Source organism: Temnothorax longispinosus, chromosome 5 (genome assembly GCF_030848805.1).
Source record: "Temnothorax longispinosus isolate EJ_2023e chromosome 5, Tlon_JGU_v1, whole genome shotgun sequence".
Classification (NCBI taxonomy): domain Eukaryota; kingdom Metazoa; phylum Arthropoda; class Insecta; order Hymenoptera; family Formicidae; genus Temnothorax; species Temnothorax longispinosus.
The window spans coordinates 10,625,891-10,640,442 of NC_092362.1; the positions used below are offsets into that span (position 1 = coordinate 10,625,891).

At 44.4% G+C, this 14,552-nt stretch overlaps 1 protein-coding gene across 2 annotated transcripts in view; it reads left to right on the plus strand.

The window, feature by feature from the left end:
* The window catches only part of LOC139813675 (uncharacterized aarF domain-containing protein kinase 5-like), a 122,582-nt gene that overhangs the window by 34,439 nt on the left and 73,591 nt on the right, over positions 1 to 14,552 (plus strand). For both annotated transcript variants that reach the window (XM_071779304.1, XM_071779305.1), the window contains exon 2: positions 7,546 to 7,664. In XM_071779304.1, the coding sequence (XP_071635405.1) occupies positions 7,571 to 7,664 (94 nt within the window). In that variant the 5' untranslated portion in view covers positions 7,546 to 7,570. The remainder of the gene's footprint in view (positions 1 to 7,545; positions 7,665 to 14,552) is intronic.

The window sequence follows — 14,552 nt, forward strand, 5'->3', positions numbered from 1 at the left end:
GCTTTATTTTGTTGTTTTAAATAACATATTAAAAATAGAGAACGATATCGGGTGTGCTAAAAAAGTTATTCAAGGTCAAAGGTCACGAAAATCAGTTTTTTGCGAAAATCTCGTTTTGTATGGCTCGGAGGTCAATTAAGGTGGTTACAAAAAAAAGATCATAAAATTCTGTACAAAAATGATTCTATTCATTTTTCACGTACGATAAACCGTTTGCGAAATACAAAGTGACGAATGTGTACGTTGAGCGTTGTATCCATTTCCGTACCACTTTTGAGGTAAGATACAAGGCGCGTGAAGCACCTATAAAAAAAATTGATTTCAATGCTCATGGACACATTCAAAAACGTCAACATCGCAACAAAACAAGCTCGTGATGATGCAGATGTGTTAATTATTGAAACAGCAATGGAAGAATCAATCGTTAACACCACTGTCGTAATAGGCGAGGACATTGATCTTTTGGTTTTTCTCATAGGGCATAGTCATTCACAGCAACAATTATTTTTCATGAAACCAGGCAAGGGATAGGTCAAGACGCAATTTTATAATTCTTCAAACTTTGACAAATATCCTCATTGTAAGCAATATATTTTATTGCTACATGCAATAACCGGATGAGATACCACTTCTGCTCTATTTTATAAAGGAAAACTTAAAACAATGAAAATCTTTGAAAATCGTCCTGATTTATATCAAGCTGCAGAAGTTTTTTAACAAATTGCTCTCAACAACTTATATTTGAGAATAGAGTATGGATAATTTTGGCGATGTATGGAGCTCCTAAGTCAGAAACATCTCTTAATAACTATCGGTACTTGAGTTTTGCAAAATCAACTACATTCAATACTGCTGTAAAATTACAATCGCTTCCACCTACAACTGCAGCAGCTCAACAACACCTGTACCGTGCCGTGTATATTACCAGGTCCAAACATGGCTGGGAAAAGATATAGATCTACAACAGTGGGGCTGGATCTTAAATAACAATATTTTGGAGCCCGTTACAACGTTGTTACCACTTGCGCCGGACAGTATTCTTAATACTATTTTTTGCAATTGTACAAAAGGATGCGGTGCAAACTGCGAATGCAGGAAAATCGGATTATCTTGCTCCATTGTATGCGGCAACTGTCATGGACAATGGATCATGTCTTAATGCCATGCCTGAAGCTTCTGCTGCTAATACGTTCGATAATTATTCCACTGAGTATGATGAGATTGATCCTACTGATCTTTTATTAACAAACATGAGTGAAGATGATAAAGATAACGAAGATGTAGAACTAAAAGAACCTATTGATGAAATAGAGATACATGACATTTGTTGTAATCTAAAATTACAACGGGTAATTATTAAATTATTTATAATAAAATTATAGAATAGTTTTTCGAAAGACTTCGAGGAAATTGTCTTTCGAAAGACTCCTCAATTTACGCTGACGCGGACGCGGAAGTTCATCAAGCTTCCGCGTCAATCGAACTATTGCGATATGCATAAAAATGTGCGACAACGCATTTCGACAATCGCGGAACCGCGGAGTACAGCGAGATTGCGAATGCGCTCGGTCACTGACCGACCTCATTCGGGGGACCGTCGAACCCGGCAGAAAAGCGCCGACAGGGCATAACTCAAAGCAATATAAGGGATCGTCGAAGAAGCCGCGACGGAGAGTAATACACCGGAGACTCTGCCCGTGACCGTTCTCGTAAGTCGTGTCGCGAAGTTTTACACTATAACAAAGCGCGTGCGAGTTATAGTAATTGTGAAAGGCATTTACAAGTGTAAGTTAGTGAGTGTAAAAGGGGCGCTGAAATAAAGCTCCAATATAAAGTAAAACGAAGTGAAGTTCATTTAACGACGCCTACACCCCCGTTCCACCTGCGAACCCGACCGCTTCCTAGTCTGCCCGCCTGTGCCTACCGAGTCCCAACTCGTAAGGTCAAGAGATCCCGAAAATAATAAACATTTTGCCGTAAGCCGTCACCAACCGGCGACGCGGCATAACATGAAGAAGATGATAAAACGTAATTTTTTTAAATAATGAAGATAAAGATTAAATGAAAAAAAATGAAAAAAATAGAAAAAATAAAAAAATAAAAATTAATAATTAATATTTTTATATTACACGTGCGTGGAAAGTGGCCCATTCCGCGTGCGCCATCTGTGCGACAAATAGCCAATTCCATACACGAAAAATTTGTCACTATATTCCCGTACTGAATGCGGGAATATAGTGAGAAATTTCATTCCTGCACGACTCAGTGCCAACACTCTCCCTTATTTTCCTCAATCATTCTGTATATTTTTTCCACTAGAGTCCTCTTATTTCTCACATGTTCTTAACGACATCTCGCGGCGCGCGGAAACACTCGCGAATTACCACAGCGATACACAGACATAACCTTCCCAAATAACTGAAACGTACATAGTAGTCATTGTGAACATACAAGTAAAGTAACAAAAAATAAAAAAGAATTCGCAGCAAGTTACTAAAAAAAAATCAAAAATGAGTGACAAAAACATCATACCAGAAACGCCAGAAACCGAGACCGACTCAATATAAAATTTCTCGTGTACCCGAAATCGTCGAGGAGTCGCGTAGCGGGTGTGTATATGTGTGCACGTGTGTCGCGCGGATTCGCACGCCAGGACGATCGATAAGCCGTCCGTCGTCGGGATCGCGTCTTCCGGGAACAAAACGCGGATTGTCGGGAAGCCCGGCACGTGCCGGCACCGTTCCCTCGAGCTACGAGCCGGCAAAAACCTAACCTGCAAAGGCAACTGCGAAACGGAGACGCCTTGAGCCTACGAGCATTTTGACCCATTTCTTATTGGTCAAGACATTAGACTACTGCGCATACGTAATGTTGTTTCACCTTTCTTATTACATCATGTTTGCTCCTGTAATAAACGTTGCTTTTATCATAGGCTCCGCCCCTCCCCCCTACATCCCCCTCCTCGCCTACGCCTCGACTTTCAACTCGGGGGGCCTTGCCCCCCCGACCCCTCCCGTATGTGCCCATTTTTCTCAACTCGGGGAGGCTTCGCCCTCCTCGCCCCCGCAAGTCCTTCTTTAAACTTTAAACGCACTTGTAATATAAAATAGTGTATGTAACACGTGCGGGTTGAAAATTGGACACGAGTGCGGAGTGGACGCACGAGCCGAAGGCGAGTCCAATTTTCAACTCCCCCGCGCACTTGTTACACAAATAACTATTACATGAGAAGAAACTTGAGGGGGGGGCAGAGCGACGGTTGGCTCCGAGCGTGAGTGGAGAGAGATAAGGGTTTAGAGAGAAGATAAAGGCACGTAAAGTGAGCAATGTGGAGGAGATGGTGGAGGAGGCCCAGAGGAAAGTGAGGAAGTGGAGGAGGCGTCGAGGATGGCGTGGTTTGAGAGTGGTGACAAGAGTTAGTTGGAGCAAGTTTGAAGGTTAGAACGAGGAGCAGGAAAAAAAGGGGGCAGAGACGGAAGAGGAGAGAGAATCGAGAAAGAGAGAGGTGACAAGGAGCATGGTCTAACCGGCGGAATGGTGACGCGTGGCACGTTGGTTGACTGGCGAGGAGAACGGTGGAAGCGGACATCACTGGCGGTCCGGCCCGGAGCGGGGTGCCGACTGCCCCAAAAGGTAGGTTGGCACCACTGCAGGGCGGCGGGACTGGTGGCGGGACTAGCGTGCGGAACCGGCCGGTAAGGAAGAGAGAAGGGATACCGGTGAAGGAGGAGATGGCGCGAGAGACGATAGGCGAACGCGCAACGCGCGTCAGCACGCCAACGATAAAGGGTCGATTGTTGGAGATCGAAAGATCGAAAGAGGCGGGTTCGACAGAGCGTAGCGAGCGCACGGCGATGCACGTGGTGACAGCAGAGAGAGGAGAAAGTGTGAAACGGCAGCGAGAAAAGTAGGAAAGCAGTGAAGCAATAAAGAGGGTAAAAAAAGCGGGAGAAAGGAAGAGAAGGAGCGGGCAAAGGTGAAAGGTGAACAAGTAAGTGAGGAAGAAGGAGGAGTGAGATAGAAGGCGCGCACACATACGGACACGCAGGGAGGTTAGAGGAGGCAGAGAGAATGAGAGAGGAAGGGTAAGAAAATAGAAGTCGGACAAATGTTACATGTAGAAGAAAGAACCGAGGGGAAAGGAGAGAGGTTACACAAACACGTACTCGTGAATACAAACGGAGAGTAGAGATGCGGAAAGGAGAAGAGAGGGGAGGTTAAGGGGCATAATCTAAGAAAAGTCTTCTTGTGGGAGGAGGAGGTACGTGAAGGGAGATAGAAGAGCTGACGGAGGGGAGAGAGGAGAGCGGAGGGACGAGGCAAAAGACTGAAGAGGTGAAGCAGGAAAGGAGAAAGGAGAAAAGGCGCAGCTGAGAAAAAGGCAGGAGGGTGAAGAGAAGGCGGCAGAGGAGAGAGCGGGGAGATGGAAGAGTCGGAGGGTCTGATGAGGGTGCTGAGCACGATTGCAGAGGAGTTAGGGAGGCTCAGAAGAGTGCTAGAGAGAAGAAAAGGGAAGCAGAAGGAGCGGGGAGTACCGAGGAGAGAAGGCAGGAGGAGAGCACGGGTGAAAGGAGCGAGCCGGAAAGCAAGACAAAAGAAGGAAAGAGTAGTGAGGCGAAATGGTGGAAGGAGATGAAAAGAAAGGTCGCAGGATGGAGAGGTAAAAAGGCGGAAGAAGCTGCAGCAGAAGAAAGAAAGGCGTTGAAGGGGGTTAACAAAGGCGGAGAAGAAGAGAGGAGGATAGTATGGAACAGACGGGAGATGGTCAAAAGATGGATGGAGGAGGAGGCAAGAAGAAAAGTAAGGGCGGCGGGGGCGAGAGGGGGGCTGACCTGGGGGAGAAACAGAGATGGAGGAGGTAGAGAGGGTAGAAGGTAAGAGGAAAGGGGGAGGGACGCAGAAGAAGGCAGAGAGAAGAGAGAGCAAAGAGAGTGAGAAGACAAGGAGGCTGAAAGAGAGGGTAAAGAGGTTGGAGGAGGAGAGAGAGCAAAGAGAGAGAAGGAAGAGGAATGTGGTTTGGAGAGAGTTAGATGGGAGGGACGCAGAAGAAAGGAGGGGTCTGATAGAAAGGGTGGCGGAGAAGGTGCTGGGCAAGGTACCAAAGATCAGAAAGGTTTGGGAAAGGAGAGAGGTGGGAGGGAGGGAGGTGTTGATTGTGGAGATGGAGGATGAGAAAGAGAGAGCGGAGCTGTTAGGGAGGTATGAAAAATTTAGACAGAGGTGGGGGATAGGAGTAGACGAGAACCTGTCCATGGAGGAGAGAAAAGCGAGGTGGAGGTTGCTGGAGAAGGCAAAGGAGGAGAGAGAAAGGGGTAGGAGAACAAGGGTGAAAAACAGGAAAATTTGGGTGGAAGGAAAAGAGATTGTGTGGAATGAGGATGAAGGGAAATGGGAGGAGAAATAAGGGTAGAAAGGGCTGGGTAGGATAGGGGGTCGAGAGGGGGGAAAGGGGAAGCAAGAAAGCGAGGAAGGGAGGAAGGAAAAAATAATTTAAAAGGCCGCAATGGTCAGGTCGGGGCAAGAAGGAGCTTTGTAAAGGGTTGGGTACGTCCCTGAAAAACGCCACGTGTTTATGCGGATAAGTCTGTGCTAAATGTGATGTTAATTTTTATGTATCCGGATAAGAGAGGAGTTGGCTAATTTGTAAAGGTTTGGGACCGTTCCTTGAAAAACGCCTTTCAAACCCTGCGGGGATAAGAAATAAATCACTACATACATACATACATACATATTAATTTTTACGTAATTAGTAATTTTTTATTATCTAAATATTAATTTAATAATTCAATAAAACTTTAGGTAAATATGTAGAAATTTTACTTCATAAATTCACTCGGTTTTTGGAGCGATTTTTTAACTCGAACCAGTTCAAAAACGCTCCAAAGAGCATATTTTTGCTCCGATTTTCAACTTGGTAGAAAACGAATAACGACCTCCGGAGGACAGAAAGAATTTTACTGAATTGGAGGACTGTCCTTCCGATTAGAGGACGTCTGACAAACCCTACTCTTACTATTAATGCGCTCTTTCTTTCTCCGTGCGACTCGATTGTCTCGAGCTTCAACTATTGAGATAGTTTTTCCGACGCGAATTTTGTCCGCTGTATAATACAGATCCATGGCTCACACTTCTGTACTAGCATGAACTGCCAGTATGTAGTATATGGGAGAGAAAAGACAACGTGCAAAATAAAAATATTGCTTAATACATTGGAAAAGCTCTCTGTCAATTACTGTATGTATTGGTTGCCATTAATAGTGTAGTAAAAAAGGCATAAAACGAAAGAGGACCGTCTTTTCTTATTACTCTTGTAGGGTATCTTAAAATGACCAAACACCGTTTAACTGACAGATTCTGTGGTACATTCTAAGACAATTATTTGAAAATGTCGAGGCTATAATAGTTTTTAAATAGGAAAAACTTACAGTTTACTGATCAGTTTGCGAAAATTTCATTCAAGCATGGCACAGCAAAGTTCTCTTGTACATTGACTGAGTTTTTAAATATTGAAATAATTCTGCATACGACAAGGAAATACTTTGACGCTTTGTCTTATTTATCTGTAATTGTTTAATTTATTACATAATTTATTATATTACATAAAGATTAATGATGGGAGCATTACGGAATATTAATTAACACGTACCGAAATGTCAAGTTTGTCAAATAAAGTGCGTCATAAGCTGGTGCGTGACTTTTCTCAAATGGCATTATTCGAAACAGATTAGATATGTAAAATAGGTAAAAATAAAAATAAAATAAGTAAAAATAAAAAAATATCTTGATCATTTATTTAAGTTTAATGTGTTTATTTATTCAATTTAAATATGCTTCCACACACATCGTATATCACTGAATTATAATAATATCGGAAAGAATACTGGCAATCACATATACATGCACACTAATCAAAATCAAAGGAAAAAAACTTTGTGTGATTATATATCTCTCAATATAATTCTATCTAAAAGTTTATTTAAATCTTTGTTACTATAAACTAATCAAGAGACTGGAGAGTATTTATAGTCCGATCTTATATTACTTTTCATTAAGCGACACAAGTTGAAAGAAAACATCGCTCTCTCTTTCTCCCTCTCTCTCCCTCTCCTTCTCCCTCTCCCTCTCCTTCCTCTCCCTCTCCCTCTTCTTCTTCCCCTCCCTCTCCCCCTCCCTTTCCCCCTCCCTCTCTCCCTCCCTTTCCTCTTCCCCTCCCTCTCCTCTTCCTTTCCCTCTCCTCTCCCCCTTTCTCTCTTCTCCCTCTTCCTCTCCCCTCTCCCCCTTTCTCTCTCTCTCCCTCTCCCTATCTCTCTCTCTCTCTCTCTCTCTCTCTCTCTCTCTCTCTCTCTCTCTCTCTCTCTCTCTCTCTCTCTCTCTCTCTCTCTCTCTCTCTCTCTCTCTCTCTCTCTCTCTCTCTCTCTCTCTCTCTCTCTCTCTCTCTCTGTGTGTGTGTGTGTGTGTGTGTGTGTGTGTGTGTGTGTCGCAGTTAAAATTAAACAAGTTTGTGATAATCAAATAAGTATTATAGTTATATTAATGTTTATTTAGAAAAACGTTTGGTTGATTGCTGACAATGATACGAACAGGATTATTACGTCGTATAAGTCCAAATAATTATCTTGGTACTCATCAATTATTTCCCAAACGCTTGAAATACATTGGTACAGGTAAATTAATTTACTGAAATATATTTTTACTTATATATAGGGGAGATTGGGGCAAACTCGACACCAGGGCAAACTTGACACTAGGCTTTTTGCCAATTTAAATCTATCGTAGAAGTTGCCTTTCCTACTGTAAATGCGTCTTTATGTGTCAGTATTATCAACGGAATTTGGTAACATTCTAAGTTATAGTGTAATTTTTAACGCGACATAAGCGTTTTTGATAGTAAAAAGTAATTTTTCTGATCTCTCGAAAATGTCTACTCTTTCATTGAGCTTTACTCTTGCGAATCTACCGGTAAGTAATTTTGATGAAAAATTCGATGCTTTATACAAATCCGATAATAATTTTTGCATATTTTCAAAATTTTTATATTTTTGGAGTAACAAAAGTAAAAAACGACGTTCGGGGCTAAGTCGACACGCTGTTTTATTAGCCCAATAATAAACGATGCTTGTAATGCAGCATATGACCCATGACAAATGTGTGCGCACGTGTAATCGCGAATTTACTTGCATAAATTGTTTTTCAGACATGAATTTAGATGAAAATAATTAAAAGTTGATGGAAAATTCGATGCTCTATACGAATCCAATAATGTATTTGCATATTTTCAAAATTTTTATATTTTTGGAATGACAAAATTGAAAAATGACGTTTGGAGCAAAGTCGACATCACGCCGTTTGATCGGCTCCCAATAACAAACTATGCTTGTCATGCAGCCATATGGCCCATGACAAATGTGTGCGCACGTCTGATTGCGAATTTACTTGCATAAATTGTTTTTTAGACATGAGTTTAGATGAAAACAATTAAAAGTTTAACAATTTTTGTTCTTATTATTTCCAATGATTGTTTTACTTAATTCCAAATTTTTGTACTTTCTAAATACACGATAAACAATGTATTTTTAGTTTCAGGCAATAAAAAATAAGTTCCAGATCAAATTGTGTTGATCAGGCAAAGTGTCGAGTTTACCCCGGCATTTTTCAATTTGAAAATTTGTCTTCGCGTCACTTTCTTTTCCCTGAGGGCAAAACTAAGCAACGTGCAGTTAAACTTCCTTAAGGAATTTTGTACCTGAAGAAACACTCTTTAAATGTGTACCATTAAATTTGCTTGAAAATTTTAATTAATTGTTGAAAATTGCCTTTGAAAAAATCGTGTCGAGTTTGCCCCGGTCTTCCCTACTTACAAAGTTTGGCAATATATAGAAACCCCCTAAATTTTACAAAAACTATGCATTTTCAAAAAAAATGTTTCACACAAAAGTAGAGTTTCAAATAACGCATTACATAGTAATACTCCAATACTACTATGACCTTGAAGAGTGTTGTCAAGGTTATGTAAAGATTACCTTAAAATTTTTAAATAAAAACTCCAATTTTTTATGACAGATTCTTGTAGCTTACCTCGAGAGCTTTGGAAAACACTATAATTTTTTTTATTAAATATAACTTCAAATTATGGAACTTGAAAGTTATAGTATCACCAGCATCAGAATTATACAAGGTATACTGCGTGGAAGTTGCACGGTCGGATTTACAACTCTGTGCGTGCGTGTGTGTGGGTGGGTGTGGATGTGTGCATGATTGGTTGCGGAACAAATGAAGACTGAGAAGTTACCCCTTCTGTTTTTAATGACTAAAGCCCCCTGCACCATGCTAAACGACAGCGATAACGAGAGCGATAACGACAAAATTTTCAACCTATCATCGGAAGTACCTCTGTTGAGCTGGCCCCCACCTTGCAGAAATTAAAAAAAAAAAACAATTAGCGCAAAATTACAAGCTATCTATGAGCTTTTATATTCTGCAAATTAAAAATTTTGAGTTTGTCACACTGGGCAAGAATTTAATATTTTTTGTGGGGGGGGCTGAGTCAACGTTGACTCCCTCCACTACTTAAAAATAGAGATATTGAATCGATCTTTGTGGCAGAATTAGGAGCTATTTATGAGCTTTCAAAGTGATATAGTTTCGATTTTTTACCTCATTCCCTTAATCCCCCAACAACTCTTTAATTGATGCAACTCAAGAGAAAAATGTTGAGAAAAATTAATTTATATAATAAATTAAAATATATCGTATCGCGAATATAATTCGTACAGCGTATAAATTCTAAGAATAAGCTCTTAAAATACGTGCATTTCGATTATTGAACTACAACCCCTTCGCAAGAAAACCACCTCTCATCTTCCCGGCTTAAGAGAGAATTGTACTTAAAATGAATAAAATTAATTATTTTGCGAATTATTAAATTGCAATTTCTTTTGTAGGAATACTTTATATTCCTGCTATACAGGGTGTTCCTTAAAGACCGCGCACTAACTACATAGCGTTATTCCTGATCAAAAATTGAGTCGAAAAATCCCGAACCATTTTCTTCTATAATGCTTTACCAAGCTGTAATTATTGAGTAAAGTCAATCCAATCAGCGCCGACTTTTAGCCGGGCGCACGTCAGTGAGCCACGCGCCTGGTAGTGTGCGTGAGCGCTCCGCCGCTACGTCCAACGCTACGCGGCGGCGGCGCGCGGCCCGGCCGCGGCGGTGCTGCGTCTTCGCGCGTGCGTCGCGTGGAATATTCTTACGCATCGTAATAATAAAAATAATTTTTTCTTGCACTAAAAATTACATGTTACTTCTGTCAGAAGTACCTTCTTACAGAAAATTTCGGTGAACTCTCGCCAAGACATAAACCATCTTCAACACATGAAGATTTAAACAAATACAAAAAAATAAACTGTGTATTTTACAAAAATTATTTTCTAAACAATCCGTTTCGTTAGATATCTGCGTTAATTGAAATTAAATTTTGAAACATAGCACTTATTCAATCTTTCTACGAGATTCACCTAGTTACTCAGAAGTAATAAATTTTTTAAGAGAAATAACAATTAGATATTTAAATAATCTTATGCTTAAAAGAAAATACGTAAAGCGTATTAAAAAATAAAGAAAGATTTCTTCCTTTATGAGAAAACGATTTATCTTAAGTCAAGAATAACGCTTTTCAGATGTACAATTTTAAACTTAAGGTAAATGAGAGCAAAACGCCGATTTTATAGCGAATAATAAGTCGCTTATTTGCTGCAACAATGACAAAACTCAAAAATCGCTCTTTTTGAGTTATTCGTACAGGGAAAAGGTTGTTACATGTACTATTCACAGTTAAATCGGTTTCACGAACTCACCCGAGAGAGCAGTTGTGTCGCTATTGTGCCATATCATTTAGTGAATTATGTAGGTTGCAATACTGTCTTATCTCAATCAATCTCAGTAGTCATTTTGTCGTGTAGTGAGAACATCGTAAAAGTTGCAAAAAGAGTAACTTGCCAATACGGCATTTTAAAATTCTCATAGAAAATTATAACAACTCAAAACTTTAAAACGTGTCTCCAGAAAAATCACAATTTTTTAGTTATGTCATTGTTGCAGCAAATAGGCGAATAAATAATAACACATTTAATCATTTAAAACAAAATACAATTCAAATGTATCGTATTTCGGTCTTAGTTTAGACTTTCTTCAATATAATATTTCGCAATTATCTTAAGTCTAATCGTCAACAACGCATAAATAAAAATAAAATGTAGTCATATTCGTAAAACATAGGTCGGCAGTGTAGTTGTTAGAAAAGGTTGAACATAAAGCAAATCACGTGACTAACTGCTGCCTTTTAAATAAAATGAGATTACAAGGTTAGCTGCAATTCGTATAATTTTTTTTCATAAAGATGTAAAATTCACTTACCAGACGGTCAATCTCATTTTTTCGCGAGTCAATCTTCGCCGTTTTTATGGTCGGGTAACCTTGACCCCGGGGCGTCCCTCGAATAGCTTAGTTAGCTGCTCGGCCAGTATATCCGCTGTAGCCTCCCTGTCCTTGCCGGAAATCTCGATAATGAGAGCCCCGGTTTGGGCTCCCTTGGGCCTAAAGCCCGTCGTAATGCCCAATTCAGCAAGATTAACCTTGCTGCGGGCTTCTTTTACTAGCTCCTCGTATCCGCTGTCCAGGCTGCGCTTCGCGGCAGTTTCCTCCTTCCAGGCCCGGACTTCCCATCGGTCTTGTTTTGACCATTCTTGTTGGCGGTTGGTGTCTGCGCTCCCTTTTTTACGGGGATTGCTCCACCGTTTCTCCCCTGACCAGTCGCTTTTTGACCAGTCGCTTGCTGCCTGCCGCCATCACCTCTTCCCCTTCTCCTTGCGACCGTAGCCCAGGCCGACGTGCCCGGGATTTCGGCCGCATTCTTGGGCTCAGCGGTGGTCGCTGAGGCTTTGTTCCCAGCTATCTTCTTATTACCCGGGCCAGATGTCGCGTTATTCTTGGCCCCGGTTCCGCTGGTAGTGGTAGCGCTCTTCACGGCTTCGGCGAATGTGTATTTGGGCTTACTGCCTTTGCCTTTGCCCTTGTCATTCGTCGTAGGGCCTTTGGTATTGCCCCTCGTACCCGCTCCCTTATTTAGAGGGGCCTTCTTGATCGCTGGCCCTACCTTGTTTCCAGCTGGGACAGGCCCAGCGTTCTGTGTGCTGGTTGCTGCGTTCGTACTTATTCCCACGCTAGCCGTCCATTTAGTAAACAGCCCTTCCATGCCCTTTGTGAGGGCATTTATTATCCTCTCCTCCATAGCCCGTTCCCTATCCCGTTCCACGGACACCGGTTGTTCGGGCGTTTGAGATTTAGGCGGAATGGCCGCTTCGAGCAGCGCTGATTTGCCGCCCAGCTTTGGCCTAATCACTTCTGGCATACCTTCTGCCTCCATGTCAGAGAGCATGCGGATCCTCTTCTCCTCTGCCGCCTCTCTCTCCTGTCTCTCCCTTTCCCTTTTGTCATCGTCCGATGACTTCGATTCCAGGATCACGTTTTTTGTGCCCTTCCTCGTCCTGTATCCGCGCACCGGTGAATCCGGAATTGGGATATCTTTGGACTCCTCCACGTCCATTGCCTCAGCTCTTCCGGGAGGCATCACTCTTTCTACCATCTCCCTGAGCTTGGCATTGTCTTCGCGGAGAGCCGCCACTTCGTTGCGTAGTTCCTCCATCTCTATGTCTCTGGCCGCTTGGTCATTTTGGCCCATTCGGTTGATCAGATGCGACAAGGCCGCCGTGATGGTCGCGGCGGACCCGTTGAGCACCCTCTGATCAAGACCCTTTAGTTTGGCATACTTGGTGCAGACCTTGTCTACCCCTCGTACGGCCTCGACTATTCGACTAGAGAGATCCGCGGTCGGAGACCACTTCAACTCCTCCATCATTGTTATCTCCCTAATCTTTCTGCTCTTCGTGAGTTCAGCCGGTACCATTGGGTCTGTCAGCTGCCTGATCCTTTTCTCCTCATTTTCTCTTTCCCTTCTAGCTCGAACGGCCTTCTTCACCTCGTATTCTCTTGTTGTGACCGGCCTGCCTCTAGACCTAAGCACGGGGTGAGTTGATGTTTCCGACACCGCGACTACGTCATCGTCGTCGAGGGAATCCACTTCGTCAACAGTGGCATCAGAGTACTCCATCTCTGAGTCCTGTAGGGCCAGATTGGTCCTTTCCAGTGTCCTGTTTGACTCTCGTAGGATCCCGCTCTCGGTCTTTTTCGCTCCTTTCTTATTGGGAGCAGGGACGGCAAATCCGTCTCCCTCTTTCCCGCTCGGTGTGAGCGCGCTCGTTCCCGGGGTGTTCTGGGAAAGTTTAGCGGCAGCAGCGGCGGCAGCCGCCTTATCTCGTACGCTCTTAGAGCCCGCGGGTTTCTTCGCGGATTCCTTCTTGGTGCTCGGCGTCTTCTCGTTCCCCGCACTCAATGGCACTGACGGGCTCCCCTTGTCGTCGCAACCCCTCCGGGAGTCCTCCAACCCCCGGTTGTTGCCGTTGCTCCCTAAGCTCGTCCAGGTGGGATTTAAATTGTTACAACTTATTTTCGTACTAATCCCACTCCCCGCTGCGGCTCCGCTACCCAGGGCATGCCCTCACCGTCCGACCGGAAAACTATCCGACCGACCGGCGCCCCCGAGTTCCCTCAGGGGAGGTGGCTATGGCACGGGCCCCCGGAATTACCATCAGGGGCACTGGCCTCCGGCCCCCTACACACCCACGGACGGGGCCCATCAAGGAGCCAACGCACCGTGGGCTTTCAGGGGTCCCCACCCATGGCCTTGCCCGCCGTGGCGACCAGCCTAAAGTCACGAGTCGTCGGCCGAGGTGACCTCCGCGCCGACGACCCCGCCTGCTCGATCGCTTAGGGCTTAGGGTAGAAGGAGCCCCCACCGTACACCTCCCGCGCGCAACGCACGGGAGAAGGAGCCGGCCGAGCGGACTCGATCCCGCCCCCCCCCAACCGGCCGAGAAGAGACTTGATCCCGGCCCGCCGCCGCCCGCAAAAGGGCAGGGCACAAGGACTCCCCCAGTTGTGGCGATCACTGACCGACGAGCTATCTGTACTCGCCGCCGGCCCCGACCTCGGAATACGTTCGAGCGGCCCGACGGGTCTCCCACCCAGGTCGCCCCGGCCCCGACCTCGGAATACGTCCGAGCGGCCTGAGACGACCCTCCGCGCCGACGGCACCGTGGGTCCACGACCCTGGTGTGCAAGCCGTCGACGTGGGACTCTCCTCCGGTTGGCCCGGTACGTGGTACCGGGCCAGCCCGAAAGAGGGTTGACCACCCCGCTTCCCACCGGAGCACCGACATCAGGGAAGCATTGGGGTAGCCCTTCCCGTTCCCTCGGCGAGACGGCATCCCTGCCCGCCTCGGGAACGAAGAGACACCCTCCTCCAAGCCCCAGATCCCCAAAGGCATACCCCCCTGCCCTGCCGGAGCACCGGCGTGCAATGGACAAGAGGGGGATAGCCTTCACCCCATGACGGACCCGAATCCCCCGACCCGCCGGAGCACCGGCGTGCAAT